A 25,817-nucleotide genomic window follows, 5' to 3' on the forward strand; every position below is an offset into this window, starting at 1 on the left:
AATTACAAAGGGGGAGAATGCTATTGTATTTCATATGATTTTGCAGACCAATTCCGGAAAACTATGTTATTAATATATCAATTATTAATCTCTAATTAAGAATCTGAATCACACAAAAATACACACGGTCTCAGGCTTCAACTGGGACCGTGTGCTTTGGTCAGATGAGACCAAGATTGAGATTTTTGGCAACAAACACTCTAAGTGGGTCTGCCGTGCCACGAAAGATGCGCATGCTGAAAAGCACCTCATACCCACTGTGAAGTATGGGGGTGGGTCAGTGATGCTTTGGGGCTGTTTCACTCCCAAAGGCCCTGGGAATCTTATTAGGGTGCATGGCATCATGACTGCATCTCCGCCACATATGGGCCTCCATTTCCCCCAGCCATCCTCCGTACATCCAGACGTGAAGGTGTTGGCCGGCATGAGCGTTGGCTCGATGTGGGTCGCATTGTTAAAAAATCCTGTCCAATGAACTCGTTGAGTTCACTGGACAGGATCTATATATGAAGACAGTTTTAAAATAGGCTATTCATTGAAGGTGCGCCTTGTACTTCAATACACCTTATATAGCATTATTATTGGCAGCATTCTACCATGATATCTATGACCTATTCATTTTACGCACTTTGTGCAGGTCTACAATTCCATTGGTGCTCTGGCCAAATCAGTCTACGAGAAGATGTTTCTGTGGATGGTCCTCCGGATCAATCAGATGCTGGACACCAAACAACCACGTCAATTCTTTATAGGTGTCTTGGATATTGCTGGTTTCGAGATTTTTGACGTACGTTAACATTCACATTTACTGTAGTCGGAATGAAATCCTTCAATGATAGTGAAATTGTTGTTTTTCAGTACAACAGCCTGGAGCAGCTGTGTATTAATTTCACTAATGAGAAACTGCAACAGTTTTTCAACCATCACATGTTTGTGTTGGAGCAAGAGGAGTATAAAAAAGAGGGCATCGAGTGGGAGTTCATTGACTTTGGGATGGATCTGGCTGCTTGTATCGAGCTCATTGAAAAGGTTGGCTGCAAATAACCAACTCTATATAGAGAAATTGGAAATAATGTATTGATTCCTATTCTTTCTTCACCGCAGCCAATGGGCATCTTTTCCATCCTTGAAGAGGAATGCATGTTCCCTAAGGCCTCAGACAGCACCTTTAAAAACAAACTGTATGATCAACATCTTGGAAAATCAAACAACTTTCAGAAGCCAAAGCCTGTCAAAGGCAAAGCCGAGGCTCACTTCTCTCTGGTGCATTATGCCGGCACTGTGGATTACAGCATTACAGGCTGGTTAGACAAAAACAAGGACCCACTCAATGAAACTGTAGTGCAGCTCTTCCAGAAAGCGAGCCTAAAACTGTTGGCATTTCTGTACAGCAGTTATTCCTCATCAGATGGTAAGACCGTGCATAATAACTGTAGTTCTAAAAAGTTTTGGTTATGAAGTTCTCATTAGAACTTTGTTTGTAGAGAACTCAGCCGGAACGAAGAAGACTGCCAAGAAGAAGGGTTCATCTTTCCAGACTGTTTCAGCCCTCTTTAGGGTAATATGAATCAGATATACTTACTTACTACTTATATTTTGGGATGTTGGCAATTTTATAATGAGAATGATTACTTCCAACAGGAGAACCTCGGAAAGCTCATGACAAATCTCAGGAGTACCCATCCACATTTTGTGAGATGTCTCATTCCAAATGAAACTAAAACTCCAGGTATTTCAGTCACATTGTATGATCTAATTGTATGTAGTAGAGAGTTAGTTCAACAATTCATGGCGCTTTCACGCTAGCAATGTAACGGACCAGAGTTGTTTTTTTTTTTTTTTCCAGATAGTCCGCTTCGTTTTGTAAATGTGAACGTGCATCCGTACTTTAGTTTGGACCAAACAAACAAACTCTGGTTAAAATCATATTTAGAGATGATTCGACTATATACAACAATTTGGCAAAGTGCAGGTGACGTGAAATGAGTCTTTCAATCTGCAGTTTCGCTATACTTGTCATTATGGCGCTCTGGCGCCGCCATCTGGGTGATGACGTCGGCAGAATAAGGATTTTAGCTGATTTAGAATTCAGCCAAATGGAGGAGGAAGATTCAGAGCAAGGAAAATGAGACAGAGAGCAGCAAAATGTCATCAATGTTTTTATCTCCCTACTCCAATATTTTTACAGGATATTCTTTTTATCTAAGTATTTTTCCCGAATTACTAAATAAATTGTATGGTCATGACAAATAACAGTCTTGTGCTAAATGGAATATGAAATATTAAAAATGCATTTATTCAGTATGACATGGTTAAATTACAGCATAGTGGTCAAAACTGCCGACTTCTTAAACCTCCCTGAACGGTATTTTATGCCAGCGGGGTTAGTCAGGCTTTTGTCATTTCCCTGCAGAGACGGAGGAAAGAACGTACACAAAACAGGAGGCGTGAGAGCTAGGCAACATGCTAACTCAAACCGAGCGGCTTTTCTAAGTCTCTTCCTCGCATTTTGAAAACGAAAAATCACACAAAACTACCCAGACTCAAGTCACACACGGATTGCCTTCACCGATCAGCCAGCCCTAGGCAGCGAGCAACTTTAGCTCATCGTTCTGCTGCAGTCCTGGCAGGCAGGCAGTGCTCGTCGCCAGGGACGCAGAGGGGAATGAATGCCGAAAATGGCGCATTTTCGGTGGACAAACCAGCCAACGTCGGAGCATGTGGCCGCCCAAGCCCAAGCCAAGTATAGCTCTCTCTAGGCAGGCACGTGAAGAGGGCCAAAGGGGCTGGAATCTTAACACAATCGAGAACCAGAGAGCGGGGTGGTCCTCGGAACCAAGCCGAAGATCGTGCTCTATGGGCGGGCACGCGAAAAGGACCGAGGAGGGTGGAAGTCTCGACACAATCAAGAACCGGAGACATGAGCGGGGGGCTCCTCTGGCCCAAGCCGAGGGTAGTGCCCTATAGGCGGGCACGCCTTTATCGGCCGGCGACCATGGTGTGCGACAAGCTACCGGTCGTCAGCCGAGTGGCCTTCTCGGTGGACAGGGACCATTGTCACCCACAAAATGCAAGCCACCTCTTCATTAAAACGTTTGCCACCATCCCAGTATTTGGCATAACATAAAACACGTAGCTTACTTACTTCGTCATCCGTCCAATGGTCTCGGACTTGTTTTGCCCATTTTTCGCGGTGAATCTTTTGTGAAGATCTTATGGAAATCCAAAAAGCCTCACACTACTCTCCCTGGTGAAGCAACAAAATCCTGCAGCACATAGGGCTGGCGTGACACAAAAAATAAATGAATTCATCCGCAAAATCAGCTGTATCCGCAGTTCTTCTGCATACTATAGTAATGGCTGTATTGCGAAAATAATTAATCCGCTGATGTCACAGTCGCCTTCTTCCTCTATCCAGACTCTGGCAAAAAGTCACTCATTTTCATGGCACGGGATTAAAAAAATTGAACACATTTTTCGATCGCTTCCACACACATCCAAGTGGTCTATTTCATTCAGGAGCATAAAATATCACTTGTAATATGATAGAAACAGGCTTTTATGTGTCACTGGCACTTTAAGGATGATTTACGCTCCTGTGTTGCGGTGACGGCGGACCTAAGCCTTTAAGGCAGACCTGATTCACGACCCTACGCTGTAGCCAACGTGCGCCTCCAAAAAATCCTGACTACACGTGGTGACGTAAACGTCAAAGGACTGTAATTGCTCTGCTTGGTTTGTTGTTTCAGGTTCAGCCCAACAACACCGCCATTTTCAAACATTCAGACACCTTCCCAAACTTCTTCTGTGTCACCTACTCAACATTTGTTGTTCAATATTGATTAGCTGCAGCTCCAAATACATGTGTTTTATCTCCATTGCCATTGCTGTCTATGAGCGGAGGAAAACTAAAGGAATTCGACAACAGTCCCCCAAAACCATACAAAGATAAAGCCAAACTCCACTAGGGGCTTGGCGATGAATTACAGAGCAACGCGTTCCCTGACGCAGAACTTCTAATGCTCAATGACGACATATGGTCTACGCCGTTGCTCCGCCGTCAACAGAATGCAGAATCAGGCCTTACTACCTCTTGAACAGTTCTGACCACCGGTTTACGACGTTATATAGTTATTAGAGGTTATGTGATTATGTCATGACTGACTGTGGCTGTCAATTAGGAATTATGGAACACCATCTGGTTATACACCAGCTACGATGTAATGGTGTGCTGGAAGGAATAAGGATCTGCAGAAAAGGCTTTCCCAGTCGGATTTTGTATGGGGATTTCAAGCAAAGGTAAAAAAAATATATATATTTGTTTTTAATTCATTCATTAATTCATTGGCTGCCATGGACAACAATAGACATCCAATTAATTTAAACTGGAATAACTGTCTGCCAATCCTCATGTTTTAGTGCTATTTACATCTCAGTCATTACATCTCAGTCAAAATAGATTGGATGTCAATGGCAGCCAATGATGTCGCGACATAATTGTAAAAAAATAAACTAAAATAAACAAAAGTGATAATCAGTTTTTGTGAACTAATTGTCTGTAACCAGCAGAGACGGCATTGATTCAGGCTCAAGTAGCTTCTGTTGTCTACTTGATGCCACAGTGGCTTTGAAACAGGTGTTCACCAAGTGCGGAGACATAATTTTGCAAAATTTCCATTTCTTTCTATTCTATTACCTCAAGGTACAAAGTGTTGAATGCCAGTGTTATCCCTGAAGGACAATTCATTGACAACAAGAAAGCTGCTGAGAAGCTCTTAGGATCTATAGATGTGGATCATACACAGTATAGATTCGGGCATACAAAGGTCAGTAGAGCAGACACCGTAGCAATCTTTCATACTCATTGGTGTTCACGTGTTTTTTGGTTCCTGTAGGTGTTCTTCAAGGCAGGTCTTTTAGGGCTTCTTGAAGAAATGAGGGATGAGCGTCTAGCCTCTCTCATCACCATCACTCAAGCCTTGTGTCGGGGCTTTCTCAGAAGAAAGGAAATTCAACAGATGTCAGAGCGGCGGTAAGGCGATTGATCGCGCTAATGTGGTCAATAGAATCATTTTGACTTTATTGCATGAATTCCTTGTAGAGAATCTGTTTACACCATCCAGTACAACATACGCTCCTTCATGAATGTCAAACACTGGCCATGGATGAAACTTTACTTCAAGATCAAGCCGCTTTTGAGAAGCGCTGAGACGGAGAAGGAAATGGCCATGATGAAGGAAGAATTTGCAAAGTGTAAAGAAGATTTAGCTAAATCCGAGGCGAAGAGAAAGGAGCTGGAAGCCAAAATGGTTTCTTTGGTTCAAGAGAAGAATGACTTGTGTCTGCAGATTCAAACTGTGAGTACAAACATTATTCGTTATCACTGTTTTGGCTTTTTTTTTTTTTTACCTGTCTTGTTCAGCTGCTTTGACACGGAGAGTGGGAATCTGAGTGTCCTTATGGTCTGAATAGTTTTAATACAGTGCCCTCCATAATTATTGGCACCCCTGAAAAAGATGTGTTTTTTAGCTTCTAATATATTTTTTAAATTCAAATAATATGGCCAAATAATATATAATATTATAATATTTGCCAACAAAACAAGGTCTGGGGACTGAGATGGCCATGGGAGGAGCTTGATTCTGTGTCTGGTGAACCATTTCTGTGTAGATTTGGCCATATGTTTAGGGTCATTGTCTTGCTGAAAGGCCCAGTGACGACCCATCTTCAGCTTTCGGGCAGAGGGCAACAGATTTTGAAACAGCCCTACAGCATCACTGACCCACCCCCATACTTCACAGTGGGTGTGAGGTACTTTTCAGCATGCGCATCTTTCGTGGCACGCCAGACCCACTTAGAGTGTTTGTTGCCAAAAAGCTCAATCTTGGTCTCATCTGACCAAAGCACACGGTCCCAGTTGAAGCCTGGGACTGTGTGTATTTTTGTGTGTGAAAAGAACCTCATACCCACTGTGAAGTATGGGGGTGGGTCAGTGATGCTGTGGGGCTTTTTCGCTTCCAAAGACCCTGGGAAGCTTGTTAGGGTGCATGGCATCATGAATGCTTTGAAATACCAGGACATTTTAAATCAAAATCTGTTGCCCTCTGCCCGAAAGCTGAAGATGGGTCGTCACTGGGTCTTTCAGCAAGACAATGACCCTAAACATATGGCCAAATCTACACAGAAATGGTTCACCAGACACAAAATCAAGCTCCTCCTATGGCCATCTCAGTCCCCAGACCTTGTTTTGTTGGCAAAAGGGGGTTGTACAAAGTATTAACACAAGGGGTGCTAATAATTGTGACACACGTTATTTGATGTCAAATAATTATTTCTTTATGTGGGATTTTTTCCCCACTCAATGAATGCACTTGTATTGGAGGTTGGATTTTTCTCTTTTTTTACATTAAGGTCCCATATTATTTGAATTAAAAAAAAAATATTAGAAGCTAAAAAAACGCATCTTTTTCATGGGTGCCAATAATTATGGAGGGCACTGTATATCACTCGGGAGCATAGACTTCATGATCAGGTGACGGGACACGGGGCTGATCCATAGGAGGCCTATTTTCAAAAACTTAAAATTCAAATATTTTCAAAACCAAAGCCACTAGCGACCTAAAAACCAAAACAGGCACCTCCCTTAGGCATATATGAGCAGCGACATTAAGAAAATTCAAAGTCGTTCCCTAATACAATCCAGATTGATTATTTTTTAATACAAGTATAACAAACTTAAAATGGCTCTAAAATTCTCAAATTTTACTCTAGATGCACAAAAATCACCAAATGCAGGATTAATCACCTATATTTTCAGGATTAATAGCAATATTTAACATATCATGTACGTTTTTGCCCAAAATAGCAACTGAATTTCTTTTTTAATTTAGTGCAGGTTTTCAAACGCTAATAAATCACTCAATTTTCACGTCATAAACTTAATACTTGAGGAAAACATGCAGAATCATCTTAATTTTACTCAACAGTTTTGTTGTCTTTTGCAATCTAGGAAGGTGAGAGCCTGGCAGACGCAGAAGAACGATGCGATGGACTAATCAAGAACAAGATTATGTTAGAGGCAAAGACCAAAGAACTGAGTGAACGCCTGGAGGATGAGGAAGACGTGAATGCTGAACTCACTGCTAAGAAGAGGAAGCTAGAGGATGAATGCTCTGAGCTGAAAAGGGATATTGATGACCTTGAGCTCACCCTGGCAAAAGTTGAAAAGGAAAAGCACGCCACTGAAAACAAGGTTTGCATCTATGTCACTTTGGTGTAAAAAGATTTATTTTTTTACCGAGTTTATTGGTTGTTTCTCAGGTCAAAAATTTGACAGAGGAGATGTCTTCCCTGGATGATACCATTGCCAAGTTATCGAAAGAAAAGTCGGCTTTGCAGCAGGCACACCAGCAGACCCTGGAGGACCTGCAAGCCGAAGAAGACAAAGTCAACTCTCTTAGCAAGGCTAAAATCAAGCTGGAGCAACAAGTCGATGACGTCTGTATTTTTACAGTGTAAACAAAGTCATGCATGGTCTAAAATCTAAATAAAAATGTATCTTTCTGTTGTTGAGGTAGCTGGAGGGCTCTCTTGAACAAGAAAAAAAGCACCGCATGGATGTCGAAAGGGGCAAGAGGAAGATCGAAGGAGATTTTAAACTAGCCCAAGAAGCCATTATGGATTTGGAGAGCGACAAACAAATTCTGGAAGAGAACCTTAAAAAGTATGGACATGTATTTAAACAGGCTGACGATTACTTTATGAATGTACTATTTTCACATTTTCAGGAAAGAATTTGAACTAAGTCAACATGCATCCAAAATCGAAGATGAGCAGAGCATAGCAGCGCAATCTCTGAAGAAGATCAAGGAGCTGCAGGTACTTTTCAAATGTTTTCATATATTTCTGTAGATTTTTCTAGTCGATGATTTGAGTGTATTTCTTTGCCTAATTGTAATTATTATTTAGCATTTGGGTTTTCGGTTAAAAGACCGAAAGCGCATTTATCAAGGTTACATTGGCCAAACAGAATGTTATGACGACTCCAGCACCTATGCGTTTGACGAATCCGAGAAGAGATTTGTGCACGTCACCTTCTAGTGGTTGGCCGCCATTACTGGGGTGCTTACAGACCTATAGACCCTACCCACGTGCCGTCACAACTCCTTCCTCCTGACTGATGCCGCCCAATTGTCCGTCAACACATCATGTTTCCCTGTTACGGCTACATACATTCCTCCTATTTACGACGGGTTTTTCTGCTCGTTAACATTAATAATCAAAATGGTGAAGGCGTGTGTGGCGGTCGGTTGCAATAACAGAGAAGATAGACGGAGAAGACGGAGAGACTTGAAGTTCTACCGGATTCCGAGAGACCCGGAGAGAAGAGAGCGAGATGGGCTGCTGCAATTCGACGAGAAAACTGGGCTCCAAACGATTACCACAGATTATGTAGTAGTCATTTTATATCTGGTAAGATGCATTTAATATATATTTAGAGGGTTTTGGGCTGACAACCACAATTAAGATCATTGCTAGGCTAATCGCTGACAACATACACGTATGTATGTAGTGAGAGTGCTATCGCTAAACCATATAAACATTAAAAGCCCTAACTCCATTGACAAACGACATGAAATACATTAGACTTGACAGTGGATGTTAGCAATAACAAAAGATTTTGAATTGAAAATTTCGTAACTCACCTTTCCAAGCACAAGATAGATTCCTGCCGAATTTTCGTGGACGAGGACCTGTTTCACCCAACCAGCAACGAAGTATTTATAAGCCTCCAAGCTCTTGAAGTTTTTCAAACTTTCGTGAGAATAGGCTGATTTTGTGTGGACAAGATAGTTGTACAGTTCAGGGTAGCTAGCAGATGTCAGGCAAATACGGCGGAGACAGCGGGTCGAAAAACATCGATTTAGGCATCAAATATGGATCTGGCGAATGGATAAACTGAAGCTTTTCCACATAACGCCTTTTATGCAACGCATCAAGTGAGTTTACGGCATCCGAAAGCACCGGGTCTTCCATGAAATGCATTATAACTTGCTCGATCAATTGAGACCATTGATAATACAGACACAAAATGACGGACAAGTGGGGGGAACCATGCAGCGAGCACGTGTTTTTGTGACGTCGGTGGGTAGGGTCTATAGCAGCCCAGGGTCAGTCAATGTACACAGTAATGTTGGCTGCTGTTGACTGTGTTCTGCTTGTGGCTCACCTCAGCAATGGTGGATGGGGTATTTCTGGTTGGTTTGCTCGGATTAGTCAATCAGACGCGTTCAGAGTTTGCTACAAAATGCTCACTGCCACCAGGAACACACCCTCCTATAGGGTTTCAGAATAGGAACCTCTCAAACTCAATTTCTTGAGCCTCCGGGGTTGTAGAACCAATGCCAAGGCGTCATTCATTTATTCATTAGCAGTGTTGTTAATAACGGCGTTACAATATAACGGCGTTACTAACGGCGTTATTTTTTTCAGTAGTGGGTAATCTAATTAATTACTTTTCTCATCTTGCTGTTACCGTTACTGAGGACGGAAAGGCATGCGTTACTATGCGTTACTATATTGGTCGAAAATTTTGAGGGAGACGGACTCACCGAGACGACAGAGCAGAGCAGGAGTGGGGAGGAGGCAAGAAAGTTGTGACGCCGAGCAAACGTGATGCTAGTTAGCTTCAATAATACATGTTGTAGCCGATAGCCTACAAATTACGCCCGCATGTTATAGTAGATATGGTAGACATGGTAGATATCACATGTACTGTATATAAATATAACTAGATGCAAAATGACAGACATGGCACTAAATGCGTTAGTAGACAGCCGCCATCTTAAAGCAGTAGACTTTTTAGGACGGCTCTGTTGTAGAGAACCTTCCTAGAGTCGGCAAAATCTTGACTTGAATCTATCTTTAAATGATGAAACAGTTTTAAAACTTTCATATGTCGAAAGTACAGAGAAGGAACTAATGCAAAATGGGAGCAATTTTAACAACTTTTAACAGTTGATTCAGGGTAAAGCAGTACTTCTCAAATAGTGGGGCGGGCCCCCCCAGGGGGGCGCAGAGTGATGCTGGGGGTGGCGCATGTGACTTTGGGAACATACGTTTTTGCCGAACTAGAATAAAGTGTAATTGCACATCTGCTGAGTGGGTGGCAGTGGCGCTCTCATTTTCAGCATGTGTGCAGTATTTTTGAACCAAACAAGAACACACAGCAAAGAGCACTGGAGCTATGAAAAGCTAAAACAAAGAAATATGACGAAGCGTATGTAGCATTTGGCTTTTGACTGTTAGTACAGTGGGAGATGAGGAAAGACCAGTCTGTTTACTTTGTCTAAAAATGTTCAAAGCGGACAGCAGGATTTTTTTTTTTTCAGTGAAAAGGTACCGAATATTGCCAACAATCGTCCCGCTTTGTCAGTGTTACATCAGTAAACCAGCGAGCACTGTCAGCATCACATAAGGTGGCATAGCAAGTATTTCAATGAAAAATAACCCAACACCACAGCAAAGGAGCTGATACTGCATGCAGCAAAAATAGAAACTTGTCTCTCTGTCCAATGACACTGTCGTTTTTGTTCTATTAATTTTTGTTTCTTCAGTCTAATGGTTTGGCATATTGTCCGATTGAGTTAATGTTGCAAATCATTTTGGCTTTATGATTAGTTTTTTTATTTTATTTATTTATTTATTTTCAGTATCAAACGGTCAAAAAATTTATCTTGAGTCTATTTTTACAGTATGGATGTGTTATTTTTTATTTTTTTTTAACACTTATTTTTTTCTTTAATATTAAAAAGGACAATGTTATGCAGATGTGTACCTATAAGAATTTTATAGACCAACAATACTACGGTATATTTACATGGCAGCAGAGAGTTGGGGGGGGGGGAACGTTTACGTCTTTCTGTGGGGGGGGTGTAACAAAAAATAATTTAGAAGCACTGGGGTAAAGGGTAAATTAGGGTTAAGAATTGGGCTCGGGCCAATTGTACCAAAAACCTTCACAAAAAACTTCACATAGTGTGGCCAATGCTTTTTGGGATTTTTGGGGGGGTTTTTTGAGGAAAAAAAAAAAAAAAAAAAGTAATTATCACCAATTACTTTGCCAAGTAACTAATTACTCTTACATTCAGGTAATTGAGTTACTAACGCAATTACTTTTTGGGAGAAGTAATTTGTAACTATAATTAATTACTTTTTTTTCAGTAAGATTAACAACACTGTTCATTAGTGCTCCAGCAAGGGTAAGGGTGTCCCGTATTGTCAGCATTTTTCTATTGCTGGCGATCTTGTGCCGGCTGCTCTGCATCTTCCACCGTAACTCCATGTTGTTGGAGGTCGCCTTTGATGACTTCGAGCCATCGGGTGCGGGGCTTCCCTCGCGGTCGTCTCCAGCCTGCGGCCCCTTTGGGTCAAACTGGAGGACGGTCAGGAGGCAGAAAAAGGACATGGCCTAACCAGCGGGTGTGGTGTTTTACGACCAAGGAAGCTCCATAAGGTCTCTAAGCACTTCGTTGGAAACTCACTGGGGCCACCTGATGTTCTCGAGGGTTCTGAGAGCACTGCTGTCAAAGCCATCGATTCTAGAGTGTGGTTCAGGGGCCATGTTTCTGAGCCATAAAGCAGGATGTAGAGTATAGCGGGGTTGCGTGAGATGGTCTGGTGCCGCCAGAGTGGTTCCCAGAGAGACTGCAGGTTGGATGCTGCCAGGGCTCGTCTGCGAATAATCTCTGGTTTTAGGTCCTCGTTTCCATGAACCCCAGATACACAAAGTTCTTGACCGGCTCTACGATGTCGCAACCGACAAGGCAAAGGGCATTATGTTACGTGGGGGATGCATGGAGGATCTAAATGCAGGGAAACAAAGACAGGGAGGCGAGGCAGGGTGTCGGTGAGCTCAAAAAAATTATTTAATGATAACTACAAAAAAAGCAAAGTACAAACAAAAACCAAGGGCACCAAACAAAAGGTATCAAAACTTACAAAGGCAGGGATGAGGCATAACTGGGGCAAGAACGTTGATGGGACAGACACTTGGGTAGACACATGGATTGACGATGACTGAACAAAGAACAGACAGAACATGGGGAACTTAAATACAGACATGGGGTAACGAGACAATGAGACACAGGTGGTTGATACAAGAGGCAGCGGATTGGTCAAGACACAAGAAGCAGGCCATAACAGGTGAAATCAATGAATAATCACATTTCAAGACACACTATGACACAAACCTAACCCAATTTAACTCAAGGCATGACAGATTCATCGGAAAATAATGAAAAAACAACAACTAATTTTTAAATTAATTCCATGCATGTGTAGTATTCAGACTTTCGTTTTTTTGGCCAAGTGTGTCTAATATTCTGTTTTCGGTTTCGGCCAAGAATTTTGCTTTCGGTACTTCCCAAATAATAACAATTCATTATTGTATACAAGAAGATGACGGTGTGTTGCGAAAAAAAACAATAGCATTATTTAAAAAAAAAAAAAAAATCTGACATGGTGAGCAGTTACTCACAATATTCCTCATTACTTGAGTATTCTTTTCACCGAATATTTTTTTGTTGAGTCATATTATTTTGAAGTAACTTTACCTAGTAACGCTAACAAACAGAGAAGTAACGCTCTTACTTGAGTAAAATTTCTGGCTACTTAACTCACCTCTGCATGCTATCCATGTAGAGAGAAGACCCACTCAGACGTTGGTTAGTGGTAAGGCTGGTTCTAAATTCACTGAACACAACCCTCATTGGGATAATGGGTATGGATAATGGATTAATAAATTCGGTTTTTATCTGTTATTCACTCAATTAAATTTGGGTTTTGTACTTTGCCATTAAGAATATACATTTTTTTACAAGTTATATTGAACTGTTCTCTACCCTAGGCACGTAATGAAGAGCTGGAGGAGGAGATCGAAGCAGAGCACGCTGCTCGAGCCAAGGTGGAGAAACAGCGGTGTGAACTCGCAAGGGAGCTTGAGGAGATCAGCGAGAGGTTAGAGGAGGCCGGAGGGGCCACCACGGCTCAAATAGAGATGAACAAGAAGCGAGAAGTCGAGTTTCAAAAACTGAGACGGGACCTCGAAGAGTCGACGCTCCACCACGAAGCCATTGCCGCCGCCTTGAGGAAAAAACACGCCGACAGTGTGGCCGAGCTTGGGGAACACATTGACAACCTTCAACGGGTCAAACAAAAGCTGGAGAAAGAGAAGAGCGAGTACAAGATGGAGGTCGATGACATGTCAGGCAACATTGAGGCTGCAGTAAAAGCAAAGGTAATCTGAGCGTTTATATTGGCTTTTTGAAGAAAGAAAAACTGAGGTTTGTATATCATTGATGAAAACAGATTCAATATGAGAAGCTGTGCCACTCCATGGAAGATCAACTAAGTGAATACAAAGCTAAACATGATGAAGACGCTCGTTTAATCACGGAATTAAACGCACAAAGGGCAAAACTACAGAATGAAAATGGTAAAGTACTGGCTACGGTCTTATGGAAGTGTATGGAAACTTACTGAATATTGAATTATTTTGCAGGTGAGTTTTCTCGCCTTCTGGAGGAGAAAGAAGCAATCCTTTCTCAAACGTCTAGGGGCAAACTTGCCTTTGCTCAGCAAATTGAGGAACTCAAGAGACAAGTGGAGGAGGAAACTAAGGTCTGCTCTGTTTAGTGAAACACAAATATCATAAAAATAGTGGCGTTAGTTCTGAATATAATGAGTCTTAACACATTTTGGTTCGCGGGCAACATTGATGGCAATTACATCTCATGTAGGCCAAGCTACTTTCTTTTTGGCCAAATAAGTTAACTCACTGACTGCCATTGTCGTTGCCTGAGTTTCAATCCATTTTGACTGGGAGGGTGAGAATGAACAAACATCCCAGTCAAAATAGATTGGACGTCAAGCGCCGTCAACGATCGTCATCCATCCATCCATCCATCCATCCATCCATCCATCCATCCATCCATCCATCCATCCATCCATCCATCCATCCATCCATCCATCCATCCATCCATCCATCCATCCATCCATCCATCCATCCATCATCTACCGCTTAGTCCAGGGTCTGGTCGCGGAGGCAGCAGCTTTAGCAGGGAAGCCCAGACGTCCCTCTCCCCAACAACTTCAACCAGCTCCTCCGGCGGGATCCCAAGGCGTTCCCAGGCCAGCCCAGAGACATAGTCTCTCCAGCGTGTCCTGGGTCGTACCCGGGGCCTCCCGCCGGTGGGACATGCCCGGAACACCTCTCCAGGGAGGTGTCCAGGAGTCCCTCCCGGATGACCGAGCTTCTCACCCTATCTCTAAGGGAGAGCCCAGACACCCTGCGGAGAAAACTCATTTCGGCCGCTTGTATCCGGGATCTTGTTCTTTCGGACACGACCCACAGCTCGTGCCATAGGTGAGGGTAGGAACGTTGATCGACTGGTAAATCGAGAGCTTCGCCTTTCGGCTCAGCTCCTTCTTCACCACTACGGACAGGTGCAGAGTCCGCATTACTGCAGACACTGCACCGATCCACCTGTCGATCTCCCGTTACCCCCTACCCTCACTCGTGAACAAGATCCCAAGGTACTTGAACTTCTCCACTTGGGGCAGGATCTCATCCCCGACCTGGAGAGGGCACTCCACCCTTTTCCGACTGAGGACCATGGTCTCGGATTTGGAGGTGCTGATCTTCATCCCAACTACTTCACACTCAGCTGCGAACCGCTCCTGTGAGAGTTGGAGGTCATGACTTGATGAAGCCAAAAGCACCACATCATCTGCAAAAAGCAGAGATGCAATGCTGAGGTCACCAAACCGGAACCCCTCAACGCTTCGGCTGCGCCTAGAAATTCTGTCCATAAAAATTATGAACAGAATCGGTGACAAAGTGCAGCCTTGGCGGAGTCCAACCCTCACTGGGAATGAATTCTACTTACTGCCGGCAATGTGGACAAAACTCTGACACCGGTCGTACAGGGACCGAACAGCCCTTATCAAGGGGGTCGGTACCCCGTACTTAGGGAGCACCCCCCCACAGATGACCAAGCTTCTCACCGTATCTCTAAGGGAAAGCCAAGACACCCTGTGGAGGAAACTCATTCCGTCCGCTTGTATCTGGGATCTTGTTCTTTTGGTCATGACCCACAGCTCGTGACCATAGGTGAGGGTAGGAACGCAGATCGACTTGTAAGCTCCTCAGTGGCAAGGCCCTGGGGGTGGATGAGATCTGCCCGGAGTTCCTAAAGGCTCTGGATGTTGAGGGGCTTTCATGGCTGAAACGTCTCTACAACATCGCGTAGACATCAGGGACAGTGCCTTTGGATTGGCAAACCGGGGTGGTGGTTTAAGAAGGTGGATTGGAGGATGTGTTCAAATTATAGAGGGATCACACTCCTCAGCCTCCTTGGTAAAGTCTATTCAGGGGTGCTGGAGAGGAGGCTCCGTCGGGCAGTAGAATCTCGGATTCAGGAGGAGCAGTGTGGGTTTCGTCCCGGCCGTGGACCAGTGGACCAGCTCTACACCCTCGGCAGGGTACATGGGAGTTCGCCCAACCAGTCTACATGTGTTTTGTAGATTCGGAGAAGGCGTTCGACCGTGTGCTTCGGGGAGTCCTTTTGGGGGTGCTCCGGGACTACGCGGTACCGAAGCCCTTGGTAAGGGCTGCTCGGTCAGAGTTTGGTCCACATTGCCAGCAGTAAGTTGAATTCATTCCCAGTGAGGGTTGGACTCCGCCAAGGCTGCCCTTTGTCATACGTTGTATGACAGAATTTCTAGGCGCAGCCACGCGTTGACAGGCATTCGCATTCTGCTTTTTGCAGATGGTAATGGTGGTAAACTTGTATAGCGCCTTTCCACCTCAAAGCGCTTTACACTATCTCGCCATCCACCTACTGGTGAAACAGCACCAGGAGCAACTTGCTCAAGGACACTTAGACAAGTTCATCAGGGTGGAGAATTAAACCCACAACCTCTGGATTCTGGCAAATACTCTACCACTGAGCCACGCCACCCCAAGATCCAAGATGATGTGGTGCTGTTGGCTTCATCAAGCCGTGACCTCCAACTCTTACTCGAGCGGTTCGGAGCTGAATGTGAAGTGGTTGGGATGAAGATCAGCACCTCCAAATCCAACACCATGGTCCCCAGTCGGAAAAGGGTTGCTTGCCCTCTCTGGGTCTGGGATGATATCCTGCCCCAAGTGGAGGAGCTCAAATATCTTGGGGTCTTGTTCACGAGTGACGGTAGGAGGGAGCAGGAGATCGACAAACGGATCGGTGCAGCGTCTGCAGTAATGCGGACTCTGCACCGGTCTGTAGTGGTGAAGAAGGAGCTGAGCCAAAAGGCGAAGCTCTCAATTTACTAGTAGATCTACGTTCCTACCCTCACCTATGGTGCTGAGTGATCATCATATACTAAATATAACTTGTAATTTAGCATAGCATTCACATTAGCATTAGGCTAATGCTAACAGTGAGCGTCCTCTTAAAGTCTTGGACAACTTTTTAAAATTACAGTTAGTGGTATCCCGGTGGGTATTAGCGATAGTTTAATTCTTAGGGCACTTTTAAATTAGACCAAGAGGACCAGGATCAGGTTGGAGAGCTACCTCACAACAACACTGGCAAATGACTTGCTGAAAAGGTTCAGTATTCACACTTCGTTAACAGAACTTTCTGAGTAGGACGAGTACACACGTGGACAAAAGGTGCGCATATTGATTGGACCCATTTAGAAGAAGACATATCACCCTCCTAGGGGAGCATAGGGAGCGTGGAGCACATGATGAAGTTTTGATGTCCGAGTTTCTTTATAAAGTTTTCCAATACCTCTTTGCTGAGCTACAAATTATCTGAATTTAGGACATTCAATTTTGTCCGTTAGGGGTCGAGAAGCAGCACACTATCACAATATATCAACAAAAACAAAAAACATGCAATCATACATGTATTTAGACCAAAAAAAAATAACACTTGTGCAAACGCCTAACATTTCCTTTCCCATTAGGCTAAGACTGCCATGGCCCATGCTCTCCAATCTGCACGACATGACTGTGATCTGCTCAGAGAGCAGTTTGAAGAGGAGCAGGAAGCCAAAGCGGAACTCCAGAGAGCAATGTCTAAAGCCAACACCGAGGTGTCTCAATGGAGAACCAAATATGAGACGGATGCCATTCAGCGCAATGATGAGCTGGAAGAGGCAAAGTTAGCATCCTGTCATCTTAGCATGCTTTAACCAACGGAAATCATTCTTTAAATGTCTCAATATTTCAGGAAAAAGCTCACTCAACGCTTGCAAGATGCTGAAGAATCGATTGAGGCTATAAATGCCAAGTGTTCCTCTTTGGAGAAGACAAAGCAGAGGCTCCAAGGAGAAGTGGAGGACCTCATGGCTGAAGTGGAACGGGCTAATGTGCAAGCAGCTCTCCTAGATAAAAAGCAGAGAAGCTTTGACAAGGTCAGAGGGTTAAACATGATAGAGCACTCATTATCTGTTCTACAGAATGCTTGTAAATTTAAAGAACCGACAAATGTTGTTATGTTTAGATTTTGTCTGAGTCAAGACAGAAATTTGAAGAAAGCCAAGCCGAACTCGAAGGATCGCAGAGAGAATGTCGCACCCTCAGCACAGACCTCTTCAAAATCAAAAACTCTTATGAGGAAGCGCTGGAACATCTTGAAGTTGTCAAACGGGAGAATACAAACTTACAGCGTACGTATTTTCTAGTACGACGCGGGAAAAGCAGCAAAGAACATTCTAATGAGTGTAAATATGTTGTACGTATTGTATGTCTAATAAGATTGGATGCTAAATATTCTTTGTAGAGGAGATCTCTGACCTCTCTGACCAACTTGGCGAGAATGGAAAAGTCATGCATGAGTTGGAGAAGACCAAGAAACATACAGAGTCTGAAAAGACAGAGATTCAGACTGCGCTAGAGGAGGCAGAGGTAATGTGGTTTGTGATTATCTCTGAAATTAGTTGAAGTGAAATATATTAAAGAGATCCCTTTAGATCCGATGGGTCAAACTAATTTTCGTTTGCGGGACACATTTATGGCACTTAGGTCTCATGTGGGCCAGACCAATTTATTTTTGACCAAATAAGTACGTTAGTGGGGGTGAATGAACAACTGAAAGATTAGCATTCACAGCTGGTCCTTCCAGTTTAAATGAATTAGACTTATATCGCGTAAGTGGCAGGCAATGAGTTAATGTTACACCATGTCCTTGTAATTTCAAGCTACTTAGAGCTCCCTTCCTCTAAATGTCCTGTTGATTATTCGGCCATTTCTGGGCTGACCCTTTGGGTCATTTTTGGGTCACTTCCTGGTTAGCTTATTAGCTGCCGTTGACGGTGCTAGACGTCCCATCCCTTTAGACTGGGATTTGGCGAATAAACGGACGCAACTGCACATATGCAAGTAAATGGTAAATGGAGTAATACTTGTATAGCGCCTGCGCCTTTCCACTTTCAAGGCCCTCAAGGCACTTTATACTACATCCCTAGGGTGGGAAATTTCACAGTTAATAACAGACAAATAACAGTCTTGTGCTAAATGGAATATGAAATATTAAAATGCATTTATTCAGTACGACACGGCAAAATGACTCCATAAAAGTCAAAATTGTCGACTTCTTGCACCACCCGAACGGTATTTTAAGCTACCGGAGTTAGTCCGGCTTTTGTCACTGCCCCGGCTTCGGAGAGCATAAACACACCAGGAGGCGTGACAGCTAGCTGACATGCTAACCCGAATCGAGCGCCGTTTCCCAGTCTTATTCTCGCCTTTCGATGCGAAAAATCACACAAAACAAGCCCGGATCATCTCACACGGCGGTGGAGTTGTCGATTGTCTTCGCTGATCAGCAACCCGCTGGCGGCGACCAAGTTACAGATCGTCGTTCCCCTGCTACGGGAAGGAGAGGTTGTTTGCCTGGGAAGCGGCTGGAAAATGACCGCTGGACAAACCAGCCGACGTCGGAGGAGCGCGTAGCTGCCCGAGACCAACCTGAGGATAGTGGTCTACTGCCGGACACACGAAGAGGGCCGGAAATCTGGACGATATGGAGAACCATACGAGCATAAGCCGAGAATAGTGCTCTCTTGGCGGGCACGCGAAGAGGACTGAGGGGGGTGTGCCAAGTGGCATTCTCGGTGGACAAGGAGCATTGTCAGCCACAAAATGCAAACCACCTCCGTATTAAAACGTGTGCCATGATCCCAGTATTTCACATAATAGAAAACACGATGGTTACTCACTTCCTCGTAAGTCCAATGGTACCACAGCTGTCAGACTTCTTTTGGCCAATCGCCAAAAAGGCTCACATGCCTCTCCCTGGTGCAGCAACAAAACCCTGCAGCACATTTGGCTGGTGTGATGTGAAAAATAAACAAATTATTCTGCAAAATCAGCTGAATCCACAGTCCATCTGCGTGCCATACAGCAATGCTGTGTTGTGAGATGCTGACCCGGGTGACGTCACATTCGCATTCGTCCTCAACCCAAGACTGGAGCTGGAAGTCACTCATTAAAACTAATAGACTCTTGGAACCTCTCGTCGTTATTGACAATGTAAGGATCGAAGGACCAGATTGTTGGGACAGAAAAGCTACTGTGATCAGTGAAATCAGTCCAATATCTTTCATTGTTGAGACAGAGGATGGACACAGATTGAGAAGAAATATGAGGGGTCTGTTAAAGGCTCATACGGCTACAGAGAGTCATTCTAAGGATGCTGGCGCTGAAAAACAAAGTGACACACAACCACCGGCAGGAGTAGTGCACGCACTCGATCTCACAAATCAACAGTCTTATGGTGCCAATTTCAAAATGAAAGCATGTAAAGTATGAATAAACGATATGCCGGCCGGATGAATAACCCCGCGAGCTATGTTAACAACGGTGAACCCTAATACTGTATTAGAATGAATGCCTGTCCTTCAGCATTGACACACCATTTTTCTTCTAGGCTTCTCTGGAACACGAAGAATCCAAAATTCTTCGTATCCAGCTCGAGCTCACTCAAATGAAGGGGGAGGTCGATCGCAGGCTGGCTGAGAAGGATGAGGAGATGGAACAAATGAAACGCAACCACCTGCGCATGATGGACACATTGCAGTCGGCCTTGGATGCCGAAGTGCGGAGCAAGAACGACGCCATGCGAATAAGGAAGAAGATGGAAACCGACCTCAACGAGTTGGAGATGCAGTTGAGCCACTCCAACCGACAGGCTTCTGAGGCCCAGAAGCAGCTGAAGAGCATGCAAGCCCACCTCAAAGTGAAACGATATCCCAACCATGCAATGCAATACAAACCGAATATAGACTTTTAAACATAGAATCTTCTCTCTACAGGAACAAACTCTTCTCCTGGATAGCACGCTCCGCAGCCAAGAGGAGCTGAAGGAACAGGTAGCCATGTTGGAGCGAAGGAACACTTTGATGCAGGCCGAAGTGGAAGAGCTGAGAGCAGCCCTTGAACAATCGGACAGAAGCCGCAAATTAGCTGAGCAGGAGCTAGCAGATGCCAGTGAAAGAGCCGGTCTGCTGCATTCGCAAGTGAGTGACATGACGCGTGTCAGACAGTCGAAACCGTCCTGGAATTATTTTTCGGAATATAAGTCGCTTGCCTGGCACGGCCAGACTGTTCTCCCTCTATTTTTCAAACACTGTGAGAATAGTCTGGGACCCAGCTCCTTAATGGCGTCTCGAGCCGAACGAAATCATCAATGCAATCAGATTCGGTTATTTGCGTGACGTGTTCTTAACGAGCAACGTCACTCTTGCGCGTCGGAAGTCTCCACAACAACACAAATGGCGAACGGGAAAGCCGAGAATATGTTCCAATCTGTGGTAAAATCAGTTTTAAATGACCAAAAACACATCGACACAAGTCATTGACAACAGTCTCTTGTGCTAGCCATGTTGAATAAACTTCTCCGTTCTCTGCTCGCGGTAGAGTTTCTTGTCGCTTTACGAACGTCACGTCCGCCCGTCGCTGATTGCGCCACTCCGCTGTCTGTTTGCTGTGGCTTGCTCCAACCAAGGAATTTGATTTACGGAACGGTCGTCAGACTCAATCGCTGGAACAGCGGTGAGTCTGGAGTTCCACGCACCAGCCAAAAAATGATGAGGAAATAAACATATACAGGCAGTCCCTGGTTACAAAGTAAGTACGAGGTACCGAGCCACTTGGTAAGGGATGTTCAGTCCCTGTACAACTGGTGTCAGAGTTTGGTCCACATTGCTGCCAGTAAGTCAAATTTGTTCCCAGTGAGGGTTGGACTCTGCCAAGCTTGCCCTTTGTCACCAATTCTGTTCATAATTTTTATGGACAGAATTTCTAAATGCAGCCAAAGCGTTAAGGTGGTCCGGTTTGGTGGCCTTAGCATTGCATCCCTGCTTTTTGCAGATGATGTGGTGCTGTTGGCTTCATCAGGCTGCGGCCTCCAACCCTCACTGGAATGGTTCCCAGCCAAGTGTGAAGCAGTTGGGAGGAAAATCAGCACCTCCAAATCCGAGACCATAGTCCTCAGTCAGAAAAGGGGGGCATGCCCTCTCCGGTTCGGGGAAGAGATCCTGCCCCAAGTGCAGGAGTTCAAGTATCTTGGGGTGTTGTTCACGAGCGTGGGCAGGAGGGAGCAGGAGTTCGACAAGCGGATCGGTGCAGTGTCTGCAGTGATGCGGACTCTGCACCGGTCCGTGGTGGTGAAGAAAGAGATGAGCCAAAAGGCGAAGCTCTCAATTTACCAGTCGATCTTTGTTCCTACTGTTGGAGGCAGACTTTCAGGTCCTCCACATGTTCGTTTTCAATTCACGTGAGATGTCTAGACTGGATTGCTAAATAAAAGACTGGAGGCAAGAGATCATTACTGCGCTGTTGTAATTACAGAAATTTCTGGGTGCATTCAATGACAGAACAAAAGCTGTGAAAAGAAATGCATGCTGAACAGAGAGCTCGGCGTTGCTTATATGCTGTACACATAAGGAGGTGTGTCTGTTTGGTGATTAACTCATCTTGCAAAATAGGTCATGAGCCTTGCTGGTTGGCAGTTAAAGTCAATGATTATCTGAGGCAAAACTAACTGTCAACTCCATTTATGGACATGATTGCATTAGGCTAGATGCATACTGACTTCACTACCCTCACCTATGGTCACGAGCTGTGGGTTGTGACTGAAAGAACAAGATCCCAGATTCAAGCGGCCAAAGTGAGTTTTCTCCGCAGGGTGCCCGGGCTCACCCTTAGAGATAGAGTGAAAAGCTCCGTCATCTGAGGAGGACTCGTTGTCGAGCCGCTACTGCTCAGCTTGAGAGGAGCCAGTTGAGGTGGCTCGGGCATCTGGTTCCGATGCCTCCTGGACGCCTCCCTGGAAAGGTGTTCCGGGCATGTCCTAATGGCATGAGACCTGGGGATGAACCAGGACACACTGGAGAGACTGTGTCTCGGCTGGCCTGGGAACGACTTTGGATCCCGCCGGAGGAGCTGATTGAAGTGGCTGGGGAGAGGGAAGTCTGGGTTTCCCTGTTAAAGCTGCTGCCCCCGCAACCTGACCCAGGAGCAAGCGGAAGAAAAAACATATGTTGCATCTGAATATAAGCAAGCGGAAGACAAAAACATATGTTACATCTGAATATAAATCGGGAAATTTATTTGATAAAATCCAACACCAAGAGCAGATTTCAGATCTTGAAAGACATTTCAGTAAGAGTTACCTCCGAATTTCGCCAGTCCCTTACAAGTTTCTTGCTATCTCCATCTTGTAATCTGCAGAATATGATTTTCTTTTCGGTGCCATTTTGTTCAGCCCTTCTCAGTTGTTTTTATAAGTTACCGCCAATGTTCAAACAGAGGCCTTAAGCGCCCTCTTGCGGTTCAGTATGAGAATCACGTGAAATGATATGATAATGTGTTCACAATTTCACACATAAGTCGCACCTCTGAACCAAACTTTGAAAAAAACTGCGACTTATAGTCAAAAAAATATGGTAAAAGACTTTTGCGGTCATAATGAACTGTGGAAATCATTGTTGCTTATGTGAAATGCAGAACACGAGTCTTCTCAACCATAAAAAGAAATTGGATGCGGACGTCAGCCAGCTGCAGGGTGAGCTGGAGGACGCGATCCAAGAGGCTCGCAACGCTGACGAGAAAGCAAAGAAAGCAATCACTGATGTAATTATCGCGGGTATGATTTTATTTAACCCATCGGATTTCGAAATTGCAATCTTTCGCTTCAACGTAGGCCGCCATGATGGCCGAGGAACTCAAGAAGGAGCAAGACACCAGCAGCCACCTGGAGAGGATGAAGAAGAACATGGAGACCTCGGTGAAGGACCTGCAGAATCGTCTCGATGAAGCCGAGAGTCTTGCGTTGAAGGGGGGAAAGAAGCAACTCCAGAAAATGGAGGCTCGGGTATGCAAACGTGTTCAGCAAAGTTTGGCGATATTACATAGAAGAAGTTTGCGATTTTGCTTCAGGTGCGTGAACTGGAGGGCGAAATGGAGAGCGAACAAAGAAGAGCTGCCGATGCAATGAAGGGAATTCGTAAATACGAGAGGCGGATCAGAGAGCTCACGTACCAGACGGAAGAAGACAAGAAGACCGTTTTGAGACTGCAGGACCTTGTTGATAAGCTGCAACTTAAAGTCAAAGTATACAAACGGCAGAATGAAGAAGTGGTAAGGTCTTACAGTGGGGCAAAAAAAGTATTTAGTCAGCCACCAATTGTGCAAGGTCTCCCGCTTAAAAAGATGACAGAGGCCTGTAATTTTCTTCATAGGTGTACCTCAACGATGAGAGACAGAATGAGAAAAAACATCCAGAAAATCACTTTGATTTTTAAATAATTATTTGCAAATTATGATGAAAAATAAGTATTTGGTCAAGAACAAAAGTTAATCTCAATACTTTGTTATATTCCCTTTATTGATAATGACAGAGTCAAAGGTTTTCACACACTGTTGCAGTTATTTTGGCCCATTCCTCCACGCAGATCTCCTCGAGAGCAGTGATGTTTTGGGGCTGCCGTTGGGCAACACGGACTTTCAACTGCCCCCAAAGATTTCATATCGGGTTGAGATCTGGAGACCGGCTAGGCCACTCCAGGACCTTGAAATGCTTCTTACAAAGCAACTCATTGTTTCCCGGGCAATATGTTTGGGATCATTGTCATGCTGAAAGACTCGGCCATGTTTCATCTTCAATGCCCTTGCAGATGGAAGGAGGTTTTCACTCAAAATCTCACAATACATGGCCCCATTCATCCTTTCCTTTACACGAATCAAGTGTCCTGGTCCCTTTGCAGTAAAATGCTGTAAAGCATGATGTTTCCACCCCGATGCTTCACAGAAGGTATGGTGTTTTTTGGATACAATACAGCATTCCTTCACCTTCAAACACGAGAAGTTGTGTTTCTACCAAAAAGTTCTATTTTTTGTTTCATCTGACTATATGATATTCTCCCAGTCCTCGTCTGGATATCCAAATGCTCTCTAGCAATCTTCAGATGGGCCTGGACGTGTACTGGCTTAAGCAGGGGGACACATCTGGCACTGCAGGATTTGAGTTACTGGTGGCGGAGTCAATAAATTCTTTAAAAATCAGACAGTCATTTTCTGGATTTTTTTCTCATAGTTGAGGTATATCTATGATGTTAATTCCAGGCCTCTCTCATCTTTTTAAGTGGGATAACTGGCACAATTGGTGGCTGACTAAATACTTTTTTGCCCCACTGTGTGTGAAGCACTCGTGATGGTAACAATGACGACGGGTGTTTCTTTTTTTGCTAACTTATCATTTGCACAGGAGGAGCTGGCTAATGTTCATCTGGCCAAATTAAGGAAAGTCCAGCATGAACTAGAAGAGGCTCAAGAGCGGGCGGACATTGCCGAGTGTCAAGTAAATAAGATGAGAAGCAAAAGCAGAGAATTTGGAAGGGTAAATAATAATATCATTTTATAAGTGAAGTCAGGCGACAAAAACACGTAATTGCCCTTAATGTTTAACATGTTTTTTCTTTTCTGTCCAGGTTACTGAGTCAGAGTAGAACTCAAAATCAACTACACCCAGAAGACTGTCAATGTAACAAATTTAAAATGTAAATGGAATTCAATGGCCACAGTTACATTTGCGATTAACCCTATCAGAACAAGTACGTTCAAAAACCAGATTATGCTCATATCCCTGATTTTAAATAACCTGCTTACCTCACTCACCTCCCGATTTCCCTTTTGATGCAAAATTATGAGATTTACAACAAAATGATCAAGTTATGACTTTGTGGAGTTTGGCGAAATGTTTGTATTTTCACGTTCACATCGACATGTGTGATGTCATTGCTATACCAAAGGAATATGATGATTGATTTGCAATCCTGTACATCTTGCAGATTTAAATGGATTATTTTGAATTAAGAAAACAAAAAAAACAAAAAAAAAAAAGAACTAAGAATAATAGAACCTTGGTTTGCATGTAAATGTGGCCTATGAGCTACAACTTGATTTGCTGTATCTGTAGTGGAATAAATTTGTATATTTCCCATACAATAAAAGCATATTTAATACAAAAGTGGTGATGATTTACTTGTTAAATGATCATCTCCTAGAAGGATATTACACACAAAAACAAAATTTCTTTAAATTCATTTTCTTGTTCCTGTATTGTACTGCCATTTGATTCATTGATATTACTGCCACAAGGAGGCGCTATATGGCAAAGGAGGAAATCAAATGTGTCGAGTGGTTTCTCCAGCGCTTTATTAGAAAAAGTAATAACATTGATAATCCATACCTAACCACTGGT

The 25,817-nt window shown here is 43.9% G+C and overlaps 1 protein-coding gene across 1 annotated transcript in view; it reads left to right on the forward strand.

The window, feature by feature from the left end:
• The window catches only part of LOC130909439 (myosin-4-like), a 31,438-nt gene extending 5,912 nt beyond the window's left edge, over window positions 1-25,526 (forward strand). Inside the window, exons 13-39 of the mRNA XM_057825918.1 lie at window positions 638-787; window positions 859-1,029; window positions 1,105-1,411; window positions 1,485-1,558; window positions 1,642-1,729; window positions 4,182-4,299; window positions 4,703-4,826; window positions 4,896-5,032; window positions 5,102-5,357; window positions 7,010-7,252; window positions 7,321-7,497; window positions 7,578-7,723; window positions 7,788-7,878; window positions 12,908-13,297; window positions 13,369-13,495; window positions 13,562-13,680; window positions 17,017-17,213; window positions 17,283-17,466; window positions 17,556-17,721; window positions 17,835-17,959; window positions 19,983-20,291; window positions 20,368-20,571; window positions 23,063-23,188; window positions 23,259-23,429; window positions 23,495-23,695; window positions 24,822-24,953; window positions 25,045-25,526. Of these exons, the coding sequence (XP_057681901.1) occupies window positions 638-787; window positions 859-1,029; window positions 1,105-1,411; window positions 1,485-1,558; window positions 1,642-1,729; window positions 4,182-4,299; window positions 4,703-4,826; window positions 4,896-5,032; window positions 5,102-5,357; window positions 7,010-7,252; window positions 7,321-7,497; window positions 7,578-7,723; window positions 7,788-7,878; window positions 12,908-13,297; window positions 13,369-13,495; window positions 13,562-13,680; window positions 17,017-17,213; window positions 17,283-17,466; window positions 17,556-17,721; window positions 17,835-17,959; window positions 19,983-20,291; window positions 20,368-20,571; window positions 23,063-23,188; window positions 23,259-23,429; window positions 23,495-23,695; window positions 24,822-24,953; window positions 25,045-25,062 (4,551 nt within the window). The 3' untranslated portion in view covers window positions 25,063-25,526. The remainder of the gene's footprint in view (window positions 1-637; window positions 788-858; window positions 1,030-1,104; window positions 1,412-1,484; window positions 1,559-1,641; window positions 1,730-4,181; window positions 4,300-4,702; window positions 4,827-4,895; window positions 5,033-5,101; window positions 5,358-7,009; window positions 7,253-7,320; window positions 7,498-7,577; window positions 7,724-7,787; window positions 7,879-12,907; window positions 13,298-13,368; window positions 13,496-13,561; window positions 13,681-17,016; window positions 17,214-17,282; window positions 17,467-17,555; window positions 17,722-17,834; window positions 17,960-19,982; window positions 20,292-20,367; window positions 20,572-23,062; window positions 23,189-23,258; window positions 23,430-23,494; window positions 23,696-24,821; window positions 24,954-25,044) is intronic.
• The last annotated feature ends 291 nt before the right edge of the window (window positions 25,527-25,817 follow it).

This window comes from Corythoichthys intestinalis, chromosome 21 (assembly GCF_030265065.1).
Source record: "Corythoichthys intestinalis isolate RoL2023-P3 chromosome 21, ASM3026506v1, whole genome shotgun sequence".
Taxonomy (NCBI): Eukaryota; Metazoa; Chordata; class Actinopteri; order Syngnathiformes; family Syngnathidae; genus Corythoichthys; species Corythoichthys intestinalis.